Source organism: Lycium ferocissimum, chromosome 2 (genome assembly GCF_029784015.1).
Source record: "Lycium ferocissimum isolate CSIRO_LF1 chromosome 2, AGI_CSIRO_Lferr_CH_V1, whole genome shotgun sequence".
Lineage (NCBI taxonomy): Eukaryota > Viridiplantae > Streptophyta > Magnoliopsida > Solanales > Solanaceae > Lycium > Lycium ferocissimum.
The window spans coordinates 69172770-69187268 of NC_081343.1; the positions used below are offsets into that span (position 1 = coordinate 69172770).

Genomic DNA, 14499 nt, shown 5'->3' on the forward strand with positions numbered 1-14499 from the left:
ATTTTAAGCCTTGAATATTGTATGAAAGTTGTTAAACTTAGTTGTATTAATTTTTAATCTAATATGAACTTTATATATGAAAAATGTGAATGAAATTGTAAGTCTTGACTAGAAATGCCATTTCATAATGTGGAACTTTGAGCGTAATGTTTAAGCCTTGATATATATATATATTTTTGCCATATATAACCTCTATGAGCAAGATATACACATTTCAAACAAAAAGTTCTTTACTTTAAGGCATAATTTGTTATTGTATACAATGTTGTTGTAATTGTATTAATTTTACGATGTCTAACATGAACTTTATATAAGAAAATATGAGCGAAATTTTTGAGCAAGAAAAATTCATGTTTTCATACACATAATTTTGAGCGGATTTTTTAAGCTTTGAACGAGATATACACATTTCATACATTTTTCATACCATTTTCATACACTAAATTTTGAGTGAACTTTGTAAGCCTTGGGCGAGATATACACATTTCATACGACTTTCATACATAAATTTTTGAGCGAAAAAAAAAAATTTAATAAATATTTTTTAAAAAAATAAAAAAATATTTTTTATTTTTTTTATTATATATATAATTTTTTTTAAAAAACATGTTTTGTATAGGGTTTGTAATGTTATGTTTTGATCGCCACGTTTTATAAATATTTATCATATATATATATTCGTCCACCTTTCCAAGGGGCAAAAAGTTAAGGACACAGTGACAAAAATTAAAGACCACCCCCAACGAAGGACAAATTGTCCTATAATAAATGCTTCATCTATTTCAAATTTAAAGACCAAAAAAAAATTTCTTTCTATGTTTCAAACAAATTTAAAGATTACACCCATCACAAGTTTAAAAGGGCTTAAATTCGTCAAATAAAAAAAATGTATATATAATTAGGGTACCCATTAATTATATCCACTTCATACATTAGTTGTACACGGCATATCGACTAAAATTCGGAAAACAAAATGACATTTAGGTTATTTTTTGTACAGCTGATGTGAAGCGTAAAAATCCCGTGTTTTATTTGCTGATCAGAGGAAATTATGACCTCTATGCTGAGCGTTTTATCGAGGAAGTGGTGATAATAATATCCATGGACCAGATTTGGGCCATCTATGAAACCAGGCAAAATATCATATGGAAATTAATTATTTGAAGTTAATTTATCATAAACTTTTATTCAACTCTTAACGAAAAGCTTGATGTATCACAGGATGATGACACCTTTGTGTAAAGTTTTCTCTTGAAATAAACCTAATAAGTATTAACTAATTAGACTTTGTATAGAGATAATTATTGTTGGTAAGTCCTCATTTTTCAACACAATTAAATCATATTTGGTCCTTCTTATGATTGACTTTTACAGTTTTGTAGCGTAACCTCAACAAAAGTTGCATATAAATTTTACTAGTTTATCAAGAATTGATTGTCCAAAGGTAACTTAATGGTCCAAAATTTCTTACACTGACCATGTGTGTATAATTTAAACTCTTTATTACGGATAACCCTTAATGTAGAGTCAAAGATTATTTCGTGTAGAATAACATTATTCAAACTAAGTAAAGATTAAGCCGAAACAAAGAGGAACACTTCTATCAAGCAGACGAATGCTGGGTGCCCCATCTATCCGGACAGAAAGTTATGACAAATTGATCGGAGGAACAGCTGACCAGAGGCGAAGGTGTGTCAAAAGCATAAGTAACATAAGAGGGACAAGCTCTCTTGAACCAACTGGAGTACACACTCGGCTTGCATTTATCAGGACTCCCATATTTGTTCCTGCAACAAAATGAGTCAAGATTGAAAGCCAAGCAACCACTCTTACACGCCACCACTTGTCCATTGTCATTTATAACCTGTCAAAAACTTAATCAAGTAAATAAAAATGTACGTCTTCAAAACATGATACTTTCTTCCCAATTTATGTGGCATCTTTGATTAGGCATGGAGCTTAAGAAAAAAAATGAAGACTTTTAAAAATTTTGGTCCAAATCAAGTCTTAAATAATTGTGTGGCTGTAAAATCATCTCATAAGGTTAGTTATTTCTAAATATAGAAAGGTGGTATTTTTTATGTGACCGACTAAAAAGTAAAGTATGTCAAATAAGGATTTGACTCCTCTCCATTATCCCTTCTCTTCATTTCTTCAAGTACAAATTTAGATTAGTAACACTTGTCTTATTTATTTATTAAGGGTCCTGATTAGATTAATTTAATCAATATCTTAACCATAGTTAAAATTATATATTTTAAAAAGAACACTTTAACTTTAGTAGCAAAAAGTTCTCTCTCCACAAAATATGCTACCAATTAATAGCATTGATTTTATTTTATAGTTCTTGCTTCCAAGTTCCAAGTCTTAAAATTGTGGAACATCTAACATTACTAAAACCGCATCCACCGCTCCCCTAAAACTGAAGATTTTTAAGAGGAAAAAAAAAAAAAAGACTGACTTATTAAATCAAATTCTTCCGTTCAGCATTAGTAAATCTTCATTTTGTGTTCGTCCGGGTTACATTTGCTCGTCTTTATAAACTTATCTATCTTTACACAAAATTTTAAACTACTAAGTCAAAATCCATCAAATTTCGACATACTATTATGCAAATGAGCTAACAAATTAATCACAATGATCTAGCTCGATATGGAGGCGCTTTAGAGAGGATAGATTTTGACATCATCTTCACTAGAAATGTTCTTGCAGTTGTTGGACATGTATAACAGTGCTCTGGAAAAAGAAAGGAGAAGAAACTAAACAAAAGGAAACTCCTATTATTAATGACGCTATAACATAATAATAGGAAGAAAAAAAGTCCTATGAACTTCAGTTTTTTTTTATTGGGGGTGGTGAAGAATTACTAATGTTGATGTTCAACAATAATTTTGATAGTTGAAGATCACTGTGCGTAGTTGTTGGTTAAAAAATTATAAAATGAAATTACTAATGACATTTATGGGTACCAAAATTTATGGAGAGATAAGCTTCTTTTAACCAAAGTTAAGAGTTTTCAAAAATTATCCTTTTAACTATGGTTAAAGATACTTTTTGATTTAATTTAATCTGGACCTTTAAATATTTAAAAGGACACGTCACTAATCTAAATGTGTACTTGAAGAAATGGAGAGAAAGTGTAACGGAGAAGAGTCAAATCCGCCAAATAACTGAGAACAGATAGAGTATATATGAAATGATCATGCAATTCAACATAACATACTTGAAGCTCTGGCGGGCACATGTTTTTCAAGTTTTTGTTGCAGCCTCGAATAAGGCAATTTGAAGATGCAGGCTTATTTGTTACCGTAACAGGGAGGTTATATCCGTCAACAACGCTCACATCATAGAAACTGGGCTGTCTTTTGTCATATTGTATAGTCATTTCAACTAGTGTAACTGGAGGAAGGCCTATGGATCCTTCACATTCCAATTTTCCATCACAATCGCCTGTTTCGCAGGCCAATTTGTGATTAGTGGGCTCGTTAAAATTGCAACCGGTTCGAGCCCAAATGCGTCCACTCCAAACACCCGGGGCCCCGATTCGGTGAATCTGGCCTGGCGGAAGGTAGAAGCCACCGTTGGCTAAAACTGGATGGCCCGTGTTTGGGGCTATGGCTGGCCATATAGGGAAGGGGCATTTGTTACTAATGTAAATGGTGCATCCCTCCACCTCTATAAGTTTACCTGCACAAAAAATGGTTCCAAGTTTCAATACAGGTACTGCACAAAATTGTATATTTGGCTGTATAAAAATATCTAAGTATTTGGATTATAACATCTTTAGTCTCTCGATATTATGATTTTGGTCCTTGTAATATATGACTCCGCCCATTGAACTATCAACTAAATAAAATGAGTGCTCCTGGTCTCTTTATGTAGGAAAATACATTTTATTGAGACTATTTTTGAAAGTATATTACCTTCAAATTTGAAGTAACAGTATAACGTTAACATAACATATATATAATTAAATAGTGGAATGATTTACTAATTCTAAGAATTTGTGAACAAGCACAAGCAAGGGTATAAAAAAATACACATTTCAATTAATTGAAGATTAAAATGTGCTTACTGAGACATCACAAAAACTAAAATCAGAATGGGTGAAAATCATTTACACCCCCCAACTTTGCTTTAAAAATCAAACTCTCCCCCCCCCCCTCCCTGTTATCCTAATTGACTTTTTTAAAATGCGTACTTTATCCTTACATTATTAACTTCTGTTTTTTTTTTTTCACTTCTTTAAAATCATGTTATTTTTCATTTTTTAATTTATGTAACAAATTTCTTATAAAAAATTAATATTATCTTCTAGGCGAAGTAAAAAGTGAGAAATACTAATTGAGTATGTAAGTTAATGATGTTCTATAATAAAATAAATTAGGAGAATAAACAAAAAGTTAATTTTATTAAAAATAATCAAAACTTTAATATTTATTTATACAAGTGAAAAATAACAGGTCATAATAACTTTATATATATTTCTATGTAGGTAATGCAAAAACAATTAAAAAAATAGAGGCAAATTTTTAAAATTTATTTATTTATACTGTAAATGAATTTTATTATAATTTAAGAAATATTCCATTAGAGACAACCAAAACTTGTTTATTTATATAAACAATAGAGAATAAGAGAGAAGTGAAACTTAAATATACACACATGCATATACATACATATATATATATATATATATATACTGCATATAATATTGAAATAACAATTATAAAAAATAGCATTATATTTTTGTTATAAATTCATAAAAATATTATTCTACTTATAATGTTAATAAACTTAAAATAAGAATCTATAAATACCTAGATTAAATAAATAAATATTATATATAATATAAAAATGTATTACATAAATGGAGGATTGAAAAAAATAAGGGTGAAATAGTCATTGCATAGGATAAAGGGGGGAAATGTCTATTGTTTAAAGTTGAGGGGGGAGTTTGATTTTCAAAGCAAAGTTGGGGGGTGTAAATGATTTTCACCCATTTAGCAATAACTAAGGGACCAAAAGTGTGACAAATCCTATTATGTGAATATTGACATGTAGAGGTCTGGACATACCATTTATTTGCAAATAACGAATATTATTTGCAGAGTAGTGATCGGCTTACAATTTGTCCATTATATCAACTTCAATTGAAATAAAAAATTTGAAGTTGACACACTGATTTGAGAAAATTTCAAGTGATATATATTTGATTTTCATTCACAAAATTTGTAAGTTTCCTAAATGAAACTTATGTCCAAATACTCATTTGCACTAACTTAAAATACTTTGTAGTTTTAACTCTAACCAAATATTATGTAAATGAAGAAAAAAATCTTGTTTGAGGAGTATGTCACGGGGGGAAATTAATTTGTGAAATAGAAACTATAGTTGAGTTATTAAATACCTGATGTAATGAAGTGGCATATCAAGAAGAGGAGAGCTGAACATATCCGTGAAAACTTCATCCTCATTTGCAAATTTGACGAATACGAGGAGCTAAAGAATGCATATTTATAGCTTGGATTATAATAGAGGTGGTCCAAATCCTTCATTGTTTTTACTTCAAGTTTGAAAGCCTTTGAAAAGAAGAAATAATCTTGACGATGTCAGATGTGTTACATCTCCACCTATAATTTATCTTCCAGTGAAAGAAGACTTAACATAGATGAGGTGGCAGATGTAGAATTTACTTAGGTAGTTAGGTACAATGGTGCACTCAATTGCTTTTAAAAATAATAAGTACAAGGAGAAGAAAAAATTAAGAGCCCATGTGTTAGGATCTCCAGGAAAACAGATTGTCTATACAATATTCTACTAGAAATTATTTTCAGTGGCTTTTTAATTACAAATAGAATGCCAAATATGTTAAAATATTCTTCCTTTTTTTCTGTTGGTATGCCAAGATAAGATTGTAGTACAAGGTCAAATGACACCTCAAGGCACTGAAGTAAGCTACCCTGCCTTAGTGTTTTTCTCTTGAAAAGTTCAGTTTGCATCATGTGAAACGTTTGACTTCAGCATGTCTCAGTTACTTGTATATATAGGGACCTCTTTATCATTATTTGATTTGATCCGATAATTTGAATATGCCTAACTAACGTTGAAATTCTTACTTAGGGATTTAAGTGTATGATTTTAATACAGGAGTTGTGCCTGCAACTGAGTTATATTATAGGGGTACTCAGTGTAATTATTAATTTATTATTAAATCTAAAATATTTTTGTTATTGATGTACATTTATTCTAAATGTATTAACAAGAAAATCACAAATAACATCCCTGAAGTTTTACTTGTATGACATACACCCTTTGTGGGTTTAAATATTAAAGAAATCTATCTCTCATTTTTCGTGTACCAAAACAATATTGTCACATACAAAATGGACAAGATTTACTATTTTCTGTGAAGTTTACTTTTTTCTTCTTCTTTCTATTGTGTACTACGTACTTGCTTCATTATGTTTTATGGTGGGAGGCGTGCATTTTATCCTTGGATACCTGATAGTCTGATACCACTGATCTTCTTTTTTATTAGACACACCACGTACAGATCAAAGTGGTTCAAATGAGGAAAAAGGGATTTTTGATATCAGGTTAATTACCATTTTTAGATTACTAATTATTATATCAACAAAAATATAATTGTAATTACCTAATAAGTGATCCAACTGTTTAAATATTTCCTACACTATTAGTATATAGAACTTAAACTCATTATTAAATTATTATACAAAAGTTTTGAGAAAGTTTGTATCAAGAACGACATGCAGTGTTCCGAGGTAGAGGGAAAGGAGAGAGGATCTCATTATGTTACTTCAAATAATTAAGCATTCAATTATTTTTTTCACTAATCAAACATTTACCTCTTATTGTTTAACATGTGGAAGGGAATTCCCTACTCATTTACTTCCATATCAAACAAATGAAGAAAACCAACAACATCTTCCTAGCTTTTACTTCCACCTCTTTTAGCTTCCACTTTTTATCCCCACCAAACATATTTGAGTATATAGTGTGTATGGTAAGAAGTGAAAGACTTGGACTTTCTATTTCTAGACATGAGAGAAATAATGTTTGGTGAAAAAAGCGTAAACAGATCGATATAGGAAATGAAGATGCTTTTTTTTTTTTTTCATTTTACTATAACTTCTGGAAAGGAATTTTTGAAATGCGAACCATACTGTTAATTTAATCAGACGTTCCTAAAGGGACGAATCATACTGTGTATTCAGAAACCAAAAAGTGATCGCGTCCACAAAAAGGAATAGCAAAGCTGATTTCACTTCTGTTCTTCTATTGAATAACATGGATGTACTGTGTAGCTACATAGATCGAAGGATGGTCAATTGAACACCCTTCGTCGGAAAAATTATACTGTGTATATAGAAAATAATAGCACATATATAAGTCAAAAATTATTTTTTGTAGATATATAGAAATCTTGAATACCCTTAATAAAACTCCTTATGTCATTGTCATATTGGACCTAGGGGTGGGCGTTCAGTTCTTCGGCTTCGGTTTTATCAAACTACGGTTCGGCTATTTCAGTTTTTTGAAGGTGGACACCGAACACCGAATCAAACTAGTTCGGTTCGGTTGTTTCGGTTTCAGTTTTTTGAAGTTTGGTTCGGTTCGGTTTTTTTTTATATGATATTAGAAACGATTCCATTTACACTAATTCATATTCTCAAAAGCAATAAAACATAAAATTGATAAATTGAAATCAAAATCAAACAAACAGGATACACAAGAACATAAAACCATAACCATGATATAGGATTACTAAGTGTTATATACATACAGTAAGAATAACTAAGAAAACACATAAAGGACATACATTAATCCTAAAGACACATCCCAGTCACCTTCCTTTGTTAAAGATATTTGATTTTCTCAACTAAAGTGAAAAATTAGGGATACAAAAGCAAAAGAGGACTTGTTACAATTAGGTTTTTTTTTTTTTTGCTTAAACTTAATGGGCCTGCACTATTTTAATTTTTTGGGTAATGTATTAAATTTCGGTGTGCGTTCGGTTCTTCGGTTGGGTTCTATCAAATTTCGGTTCGGCTATTTCGGTTTTGATTTTTTGAAGGTGGACACCGAATACCAAACTAAATTAGTTCGGTTCGGTTCAATTTTTTGAAGTTCGATTCAGTTCGGTCTGATTTTTTGATTTTCGGATTTTATGCCCAGCCCTAATTGGACCTATCCAGATTAATATTTCCCATATAAACACCCTTTCTCCCTCTCGCTCGTAGGACGAGTTTTGCGGATTCACAATTTTAAATACTTGGATGTACGTAGATTGCCACAATACCCATTATATCGCTGTGACTATATATGCAATATACGTACTTTGCATGAATCATGTCTTTAATTTTTACTATATGCGATAAATTTCAATCAGATGACCGGTGAATGTGTTCGTACTGTTACCAAAAGGCACACCACCACAAAGTATCTCATGTACTGGTGTTGCAATAATTAACGCGGAGCTAATTTATGCTTCAATAATTTCGAAGTTTTCTTTTATTTTACTACTAGCTAGTACAGTTATTAAGTACACACAACAGTGTATTAAATTAAGTAATGACATATCTGTCTGTCTGGTGTCTCTTAGAAACAGCTAGCCTAGTGGATCCCTCCCAAATATAGCATCAGCGCCATTTCAAGCGCTCCGCCGTTTGATTGCCAATCTAACCAATCATTATGTCATGTTTAATCACTAACCATCAATGCGCGTCTTCACTCTTTGATTAATCAAATCATCCTCAACCCCTCATTATATTTTTCATTCAAAATTGCTAACTAACTTTTACTGTTGCCAACCTAATCATTCTCTCATTCTTTTGCTTGTATTGTTGTACTGCTATTTTCTGTTTTGTTAAGGAAAGAGCACCTCAATGCACTAAATTTTTGCTATGCAAACGGGTCCTTCCACATTAATTGTATTGTATGCGAATTACATTAGTACATTATATCAAGAGACTGATTACCCGATTTGAATATGTGGAGACAATAAGTAATGATTTTGGACATAGTTGGGAACATGTAACTATTTTATCATTCTTTTGCCTGTATTGTTTTACTGCTATTTTCTATTTTGTTAAGGAAAGAGCACCTCAATGCACTGATTACTCGACTAGAATATGTGAAAACAATATGTATTGATATTGGACATAGTTGGGAACATGTAAATTTTAAAATGTATATCTCTATCTATCAAATGAATAGGTAAAATATTCACAGTTGGTACTGAAAACTAGTCCCTTCTGGATCATTAAATTTAATTTATGTCCATAAATAAATTCCAAGAAATATTTAAATTTTGAAGGACTGAGAATATCTAGGCAATATAAACTGGTCTGTCCCCCCCCCCCCCCCCCCCCACGCAATCATCAAAACCCCCAGCCCACTCCCCAGTAGATATAGATGAAGGTCTGGGTGGCCTACATTGCACTTTATGTGGCATTAAAAATTGTGGGTTGGGTTGTTTACAAAACGTACACCAATAGGCATTTGCACCGCTGTTACTCCCAACACAAACACATAAATCGTTGTATTAAATAAGAGTGGGTGTATATATAACTGTATAACTGGTCCTCTATATATTTTGTCTCTAAGCTGTTTGATATCTAGGAGATTGTAAAATACATTCAAATTTGAATACCCTTTTGAGTCCTTATATTGCATCTCTCTCTCATTTCACTTTGACTACCTCGGCGTCAACAAAACCCCATTTGACCAAACCATTCATTTTCCCTCCTTTTGCCATAAACCCTTTAAACCCCAAATCTCAACTCTTTGTCATTCTGTCATTTCATCAAACAGGCCACATTCATAATGAATAGAGAAGCCAATAATAGCATAGACACTGATAATGCCACTTCTCTCAAGGTCAGTTTCCAAGACCTTAGTATTACCAGCAATACTAATAGTACTAGCATTGAACTTTGTAGCACTAGCTTTACCCTGTCTGAGAATAATAGCATAGGTAGTAAGTTAAGTGATGGTGATTTTGAAGGGAAAAAAATGGATTCTAATTCAATGAATGTTGAAAGTGAGAATACAAGTTTTAGTTCAGTTAGTTATTGTAACGGTGCTGACCCGAATGAGGCTAGTTTTAGGGGAATTTGTCTATCGAAACCTCACAAAGGTAACGATATTCGATGGGATGCAATACAATGTGTGAAAGGGAAAGATGGTGAGTTAGGTTTGGCACATTTTAGGCTTTTGAAAAAACTTGGATTTGGCGATATTGGTAGCGTTTATTTAGCGGAGTTAAGGGGGATGGGATGCTTGTTTGCAATGAAAGTTATGGATAAAGGGATGTTAGCTGGGAGGAAAAAGGTAATGAGAGCTCAAACTGAAAGGGAAATTTTGGGCTTGTTAGACCATCCATTTCTTCCAACCCTTTATTCACATTTTGAAACGGAGAAGTTTTCGTGTTTGTTGATGGAGTTTTGTAGTGGTGGAGATCTTCATTTGCTCAGGCAGCGTCAGCCTGGCAAGCATTTTTCAGAACAAGCAGCAAGGTTTGTTTTTATACTATGTTCTGCTTTTTTATACAATTTTAATTCATATGTACCGAAGTTTTCAACTTTGATATGTTTCACTAGTTAAGAGAGGCAGTGGTGTATAATCTATTTTTATCTCCAACTCATTGGCTATCAAATGAAAGAATTTGTTTCTCTGTTTGATGTAATACCATTGGTGTCTGGATTAAGTATCAACTGAAAGAATTTGTTCCCTGTGTAGCTATAATGGTGATTGCTCATTATTTTCCAGCTTTTGTGTCTCCAGTTTCAAATCCTAGGGATGCAGATTGTTAACACCTTCAGTTATAATTAGCCACTGTTGAAGCATAAGGTTACTCACTCTGCTTTCATCAAATCCATGAAAATTTTGAAAATCAAAACTTTATTTTACTCAGCTAACTTGGACATTAACCCTTTTTTGTCTTTATTGTTTGATAAATAACTTGAACCTTAATGCCATGCAACAGTGTATATTACTTGGTCTTAATTCTGGTATTGAACTTCCAATATTTCCTGTCTACAATTTTGAAGTTTCTTAAAGAGTTTGTTTCCTTTTTTGGGTGGCAGATTTTATGCATCAGAGGTGTTGCTTGCCCTCGAGTACTTACACATGATGGGAGTTGTATACAGAGATTTAAAGCCTGAAAATGTGTTGGTGAGGGAAGATGGCCATATAATGTTGTCGGATTTTGATCTATCATTGAGATGTTGTGTCAATCCTACCCTAGTAAGATCCAGCGACCAACCTTCTTGTGCTATCTCTGCATATTGTATCCAGCCATCATGCATTGATCCGGCATGCAAATTACCAGTTTGTGTAGAGCCTTCTTGCTTTCAACCTTCGTGCTTTAAGCCTCGTCTTTTCAATAATAAAACAGCCAAAACGAGGAGTGATCGGTCAGCCTTGGTTTCTTCTGATTCACTACCCGTGCTAGTTGCAGAACCAACTACAGCTCGCTCGATGTCCTTTGTTGGGACCCACGAATATTTAGCCCCGGAAATAATTAGAGGAGATGGTCATGGTAGTGCTGTTGATTGGTGGACATTTGGGATTTTTTTGTACGAGTTACTTCACGGGAAGACACCATTTAAAGGCAATGGAAATAGAGAGACATTGTTTAATGTTGTCGGTCAACCTCTAAAATTTCCCGAGGGATCCACAGTTAGTTTTGCTGCTAAGGATTTGATCCGAGGTCTACTTGTGAAGGATCCGCAAAAAAGACTAGGGTATAAACGAGGTGCCACGGAGATAAAACAACATCCGTTTTTTGAAAACGTTAACTGGGCTCTCATTCGAAGTACTCATCCTCCAGAGATCCCTAAACCAGTTGATCTTACATGTTTTAAACAATCGGGCAAGTCATCGTCTTATGCAAACGACAAAACTGCTTCTGATTCGGATAGGTCATCTGGTCCTTATTTGGATTTTGAATTTTTCTGAATAAATTTTGGAGGGTGGATTTGTTGGTGTAGTTCATTGATGTTCATTTTGGTTCGAAAGAAATTTATTTCACTTTACAATTATCTTTTTCTTTATTACATGCCGGAATATTATACTAGAAACTCCAGAGCATACTAGTAGTTCTCTCACCAACTTTCTTCTTTTAACTGTTTTTTTTATAGAAACATACAAAAAGATAAAGGCATTGGAATCTCCTGAAAATGGGGTTTCCTTTTCACGTAATTTTTTTTAGTAAAGTGAAAGGAATATAAAAGTAGCAGAATATAGACCTTTTCTTTTCATTTTTTCATTCTGTTAATTAGATATTCATCGAGGACCCTTTTACAGAGTCTATATCTTTGTCTCGAACAAGGACAACACAAGAACTTTTCCTACCATAAAAACTTCCTTCTCCTGTAGTTTATAAAGCAACTTAACATGTGGACAAATGATGATAAAGTTATCTTTGCGTTACATATTTGCAGTGTGGAGTCAGTATCGTTTTCTACCTTATATGTTAGTGTTGCTTTGACTGGCCATGCTAGCTAGAAGCTGGGCTTATTCCATATTTTCTTTCCAAAAACTGTGATGGAAGAAAAAGCTATTTGCTTTCCTTTGTTTTTAGTCTTTCATTCTTGTTTTGGACATGGGGTTATATTCTCGTAAGATGCATTTGGCTTTTTCCTCAAAAACAGCAATATCTTGAGTTGGATGCCGACATTCTGTTCAGGGTTGTGCAGTCTAGGTACCAGATTAAAGTGGAACCAATTTTTCTTGAATCGAAGCTTATGTAGAGGAATCATAGGCACTGTTTTCCCGAAGTGCATTTCTCATAGATACGGTGGAACAAGGGAATGACACCTTTAGAATGTATGTACTATTTTGATTTCAGAGACGATGGATGTTGATTTTGTGACATTCTTCAAAATAATTCGCATTTCACCACTCAAAAGCTAAAATGAAAGAATAAGATACAATTAATTCTATCATAGATGAACTTTCATGAGCTGTGACTTCTTGTCTGCCGCCGGATTATCAGTTGTTTTTTTTTTTTTTTTTTTTTAAGAGATGGCAACTTCCTAGCTGCTATCTTCCCACCGAATTCGAATTCGACACAAGCTTAGGAAAGAGATGGAGCCAAAATTTCAACTTTATTGGTTCCTGATCTTAATATGATGACTTGAACTAAAAATAATTGAATTCTAAATCTAATAATTAATTATACATACTTAATGAATTTCTAAACACAAATATATTGCCTGAGTAAAAATTACTGAGTTCGACCTCGTATCCGGGCTTCTGGCACCGCACCTGACCACAGACCTGCTTATAAACTCACTAGTTCACTTGTCTCATCTCATAATTCTATTAAAAGAAAGGACATTTTTATTTCAAATTAACATTAAGGGTAACTGGGGTCCAATAAATATAAGAAGGTTATTTTTTAACGCAATAATTAATGTTAAAGACAATTAGGTCCAATAAATGGAAGGAATGCAAATCTAAACCATTTTCAATACGTTAAAGTATTTTTAACCCCTTTGTTTTAAATGTGTACTCATTGGTAGGGTTCTAGAAGCTAGTTCTAATAAAATGTAGAAAGGAGCATCTACATTTTGTTCAAGGCCAGCACCTGACAAACACCGGCTGGTTTGTCAAAGATGGTTATCGAATATGCTCCATATAGAGTTCGAGTCGATTCTTTTAAGGCAAAAGACATAAATGAACCCTTAAACTATACCTCAAAAGTCATTTTCACACTTAAACTATTCTGGCGACCCATTACACACCTAATATATAAAAAGTGATATTTTTTACTCCCCCTCATACACATGACAGTTACTGCAGTGAGAGCGTACACACTCTCTCTCCCCACATCAATGCCACGTCAGTCCACATCAGCGCCACATCAAAAAATCCTCTAATTTTTAATTTTATATTTTTCCCCTTTCCCCTCCTCCCCCACCCTCTCTTTCTTCTTCATCCCTACTCCCTTTCTTATTGTATAACTACCATTGTTTCCAATGAGTTGCAATATTTTTCAGTGAGCTTTCATTTTTCAGATCTTCTTCATTTTCCGGTCACCAAAGTTACATCTAATCTACCTATAAAATAAATTTTATTATTTTCTTTGGATCAAATCCCGGTAGAAGAATTGTTCTATCAATTCTTCATCTTGATTCTACCAAAAAACAAAAAACAAAAAAAAGTTGCAAAAATCAGAAAATCCAAAATTGAAAATTGTTTTGGAGTCTAGTTAACTGTTCGTTGTTTTCTTTTGTGTGTTGTTGTTTGTGTATTACAAAATTGGAACACAAACAGATCTGAAAAATCAAATTCTAAAAAGAAAAATCAATCAGAAAATTCGAAATTCCTTTTAGTTATTCGCTGTTTGTTGTCTTCTTGTTGTTCATCACGAGCTTCATAGTTTTGAGCTGCAAAATTGGTTATTGAATTCATTACCACCATTGAAGGAATTTTCGAGCTTGACGTCAAACCCAAATCTGGAAAGCT

The 14499-nt window shown here is 32.8% G+C and overlaps 2 protein-coding genes across 2 annotated transcripts; one reads left to right on the top strand and one right to left on the bottom strand.

Moving 5' to 3' along the window:
• Positions 1–1485: 1485 nt before the first annotated feature.
• On the bottom strand, positions 1486–5573 carry LOC132048376 (thaumatin-like protein). The gene is made up of 3 exons (XM_059439283.1): positions 5411–5573; positions 3224–3687; positions 1486–1864 (listed from the first exon to the last, which is right to left on the bottom strand). Exons 1-3 carry the CDS (start codon positions 5556–5558, stop codon positions 1604–1606), a joined length of 873 nt encoding a protein of 290 aa, XP_059295266.1. The 5' UTR covers positions 5559–5573; the 3' UTR covers positions 1486–1603.
• Positions 5574–9530: 3957 nt separating this feature from the next.
• Positions 9531–12068, top strand: LOC132047142 (serine/threonine-protein kinase D6PKL1). Its single transcript, XM_059438047.1, has 2 exons — positions 9531–10541; positions 11112–12068. Exons 1-2 carry the CDS (start codon positions 9850–9852, stop codon positions 11983–11985), a joined length of 1566 nt encoding a protein of 521 aa, XP_059294030.1. The 5' UTR covers positions 9531–9849; the 3' UTR covers positions 11986–12068.
• The last annotated feature ends 2431 nt before the right edge of the window (positions 12069–14499 follow it).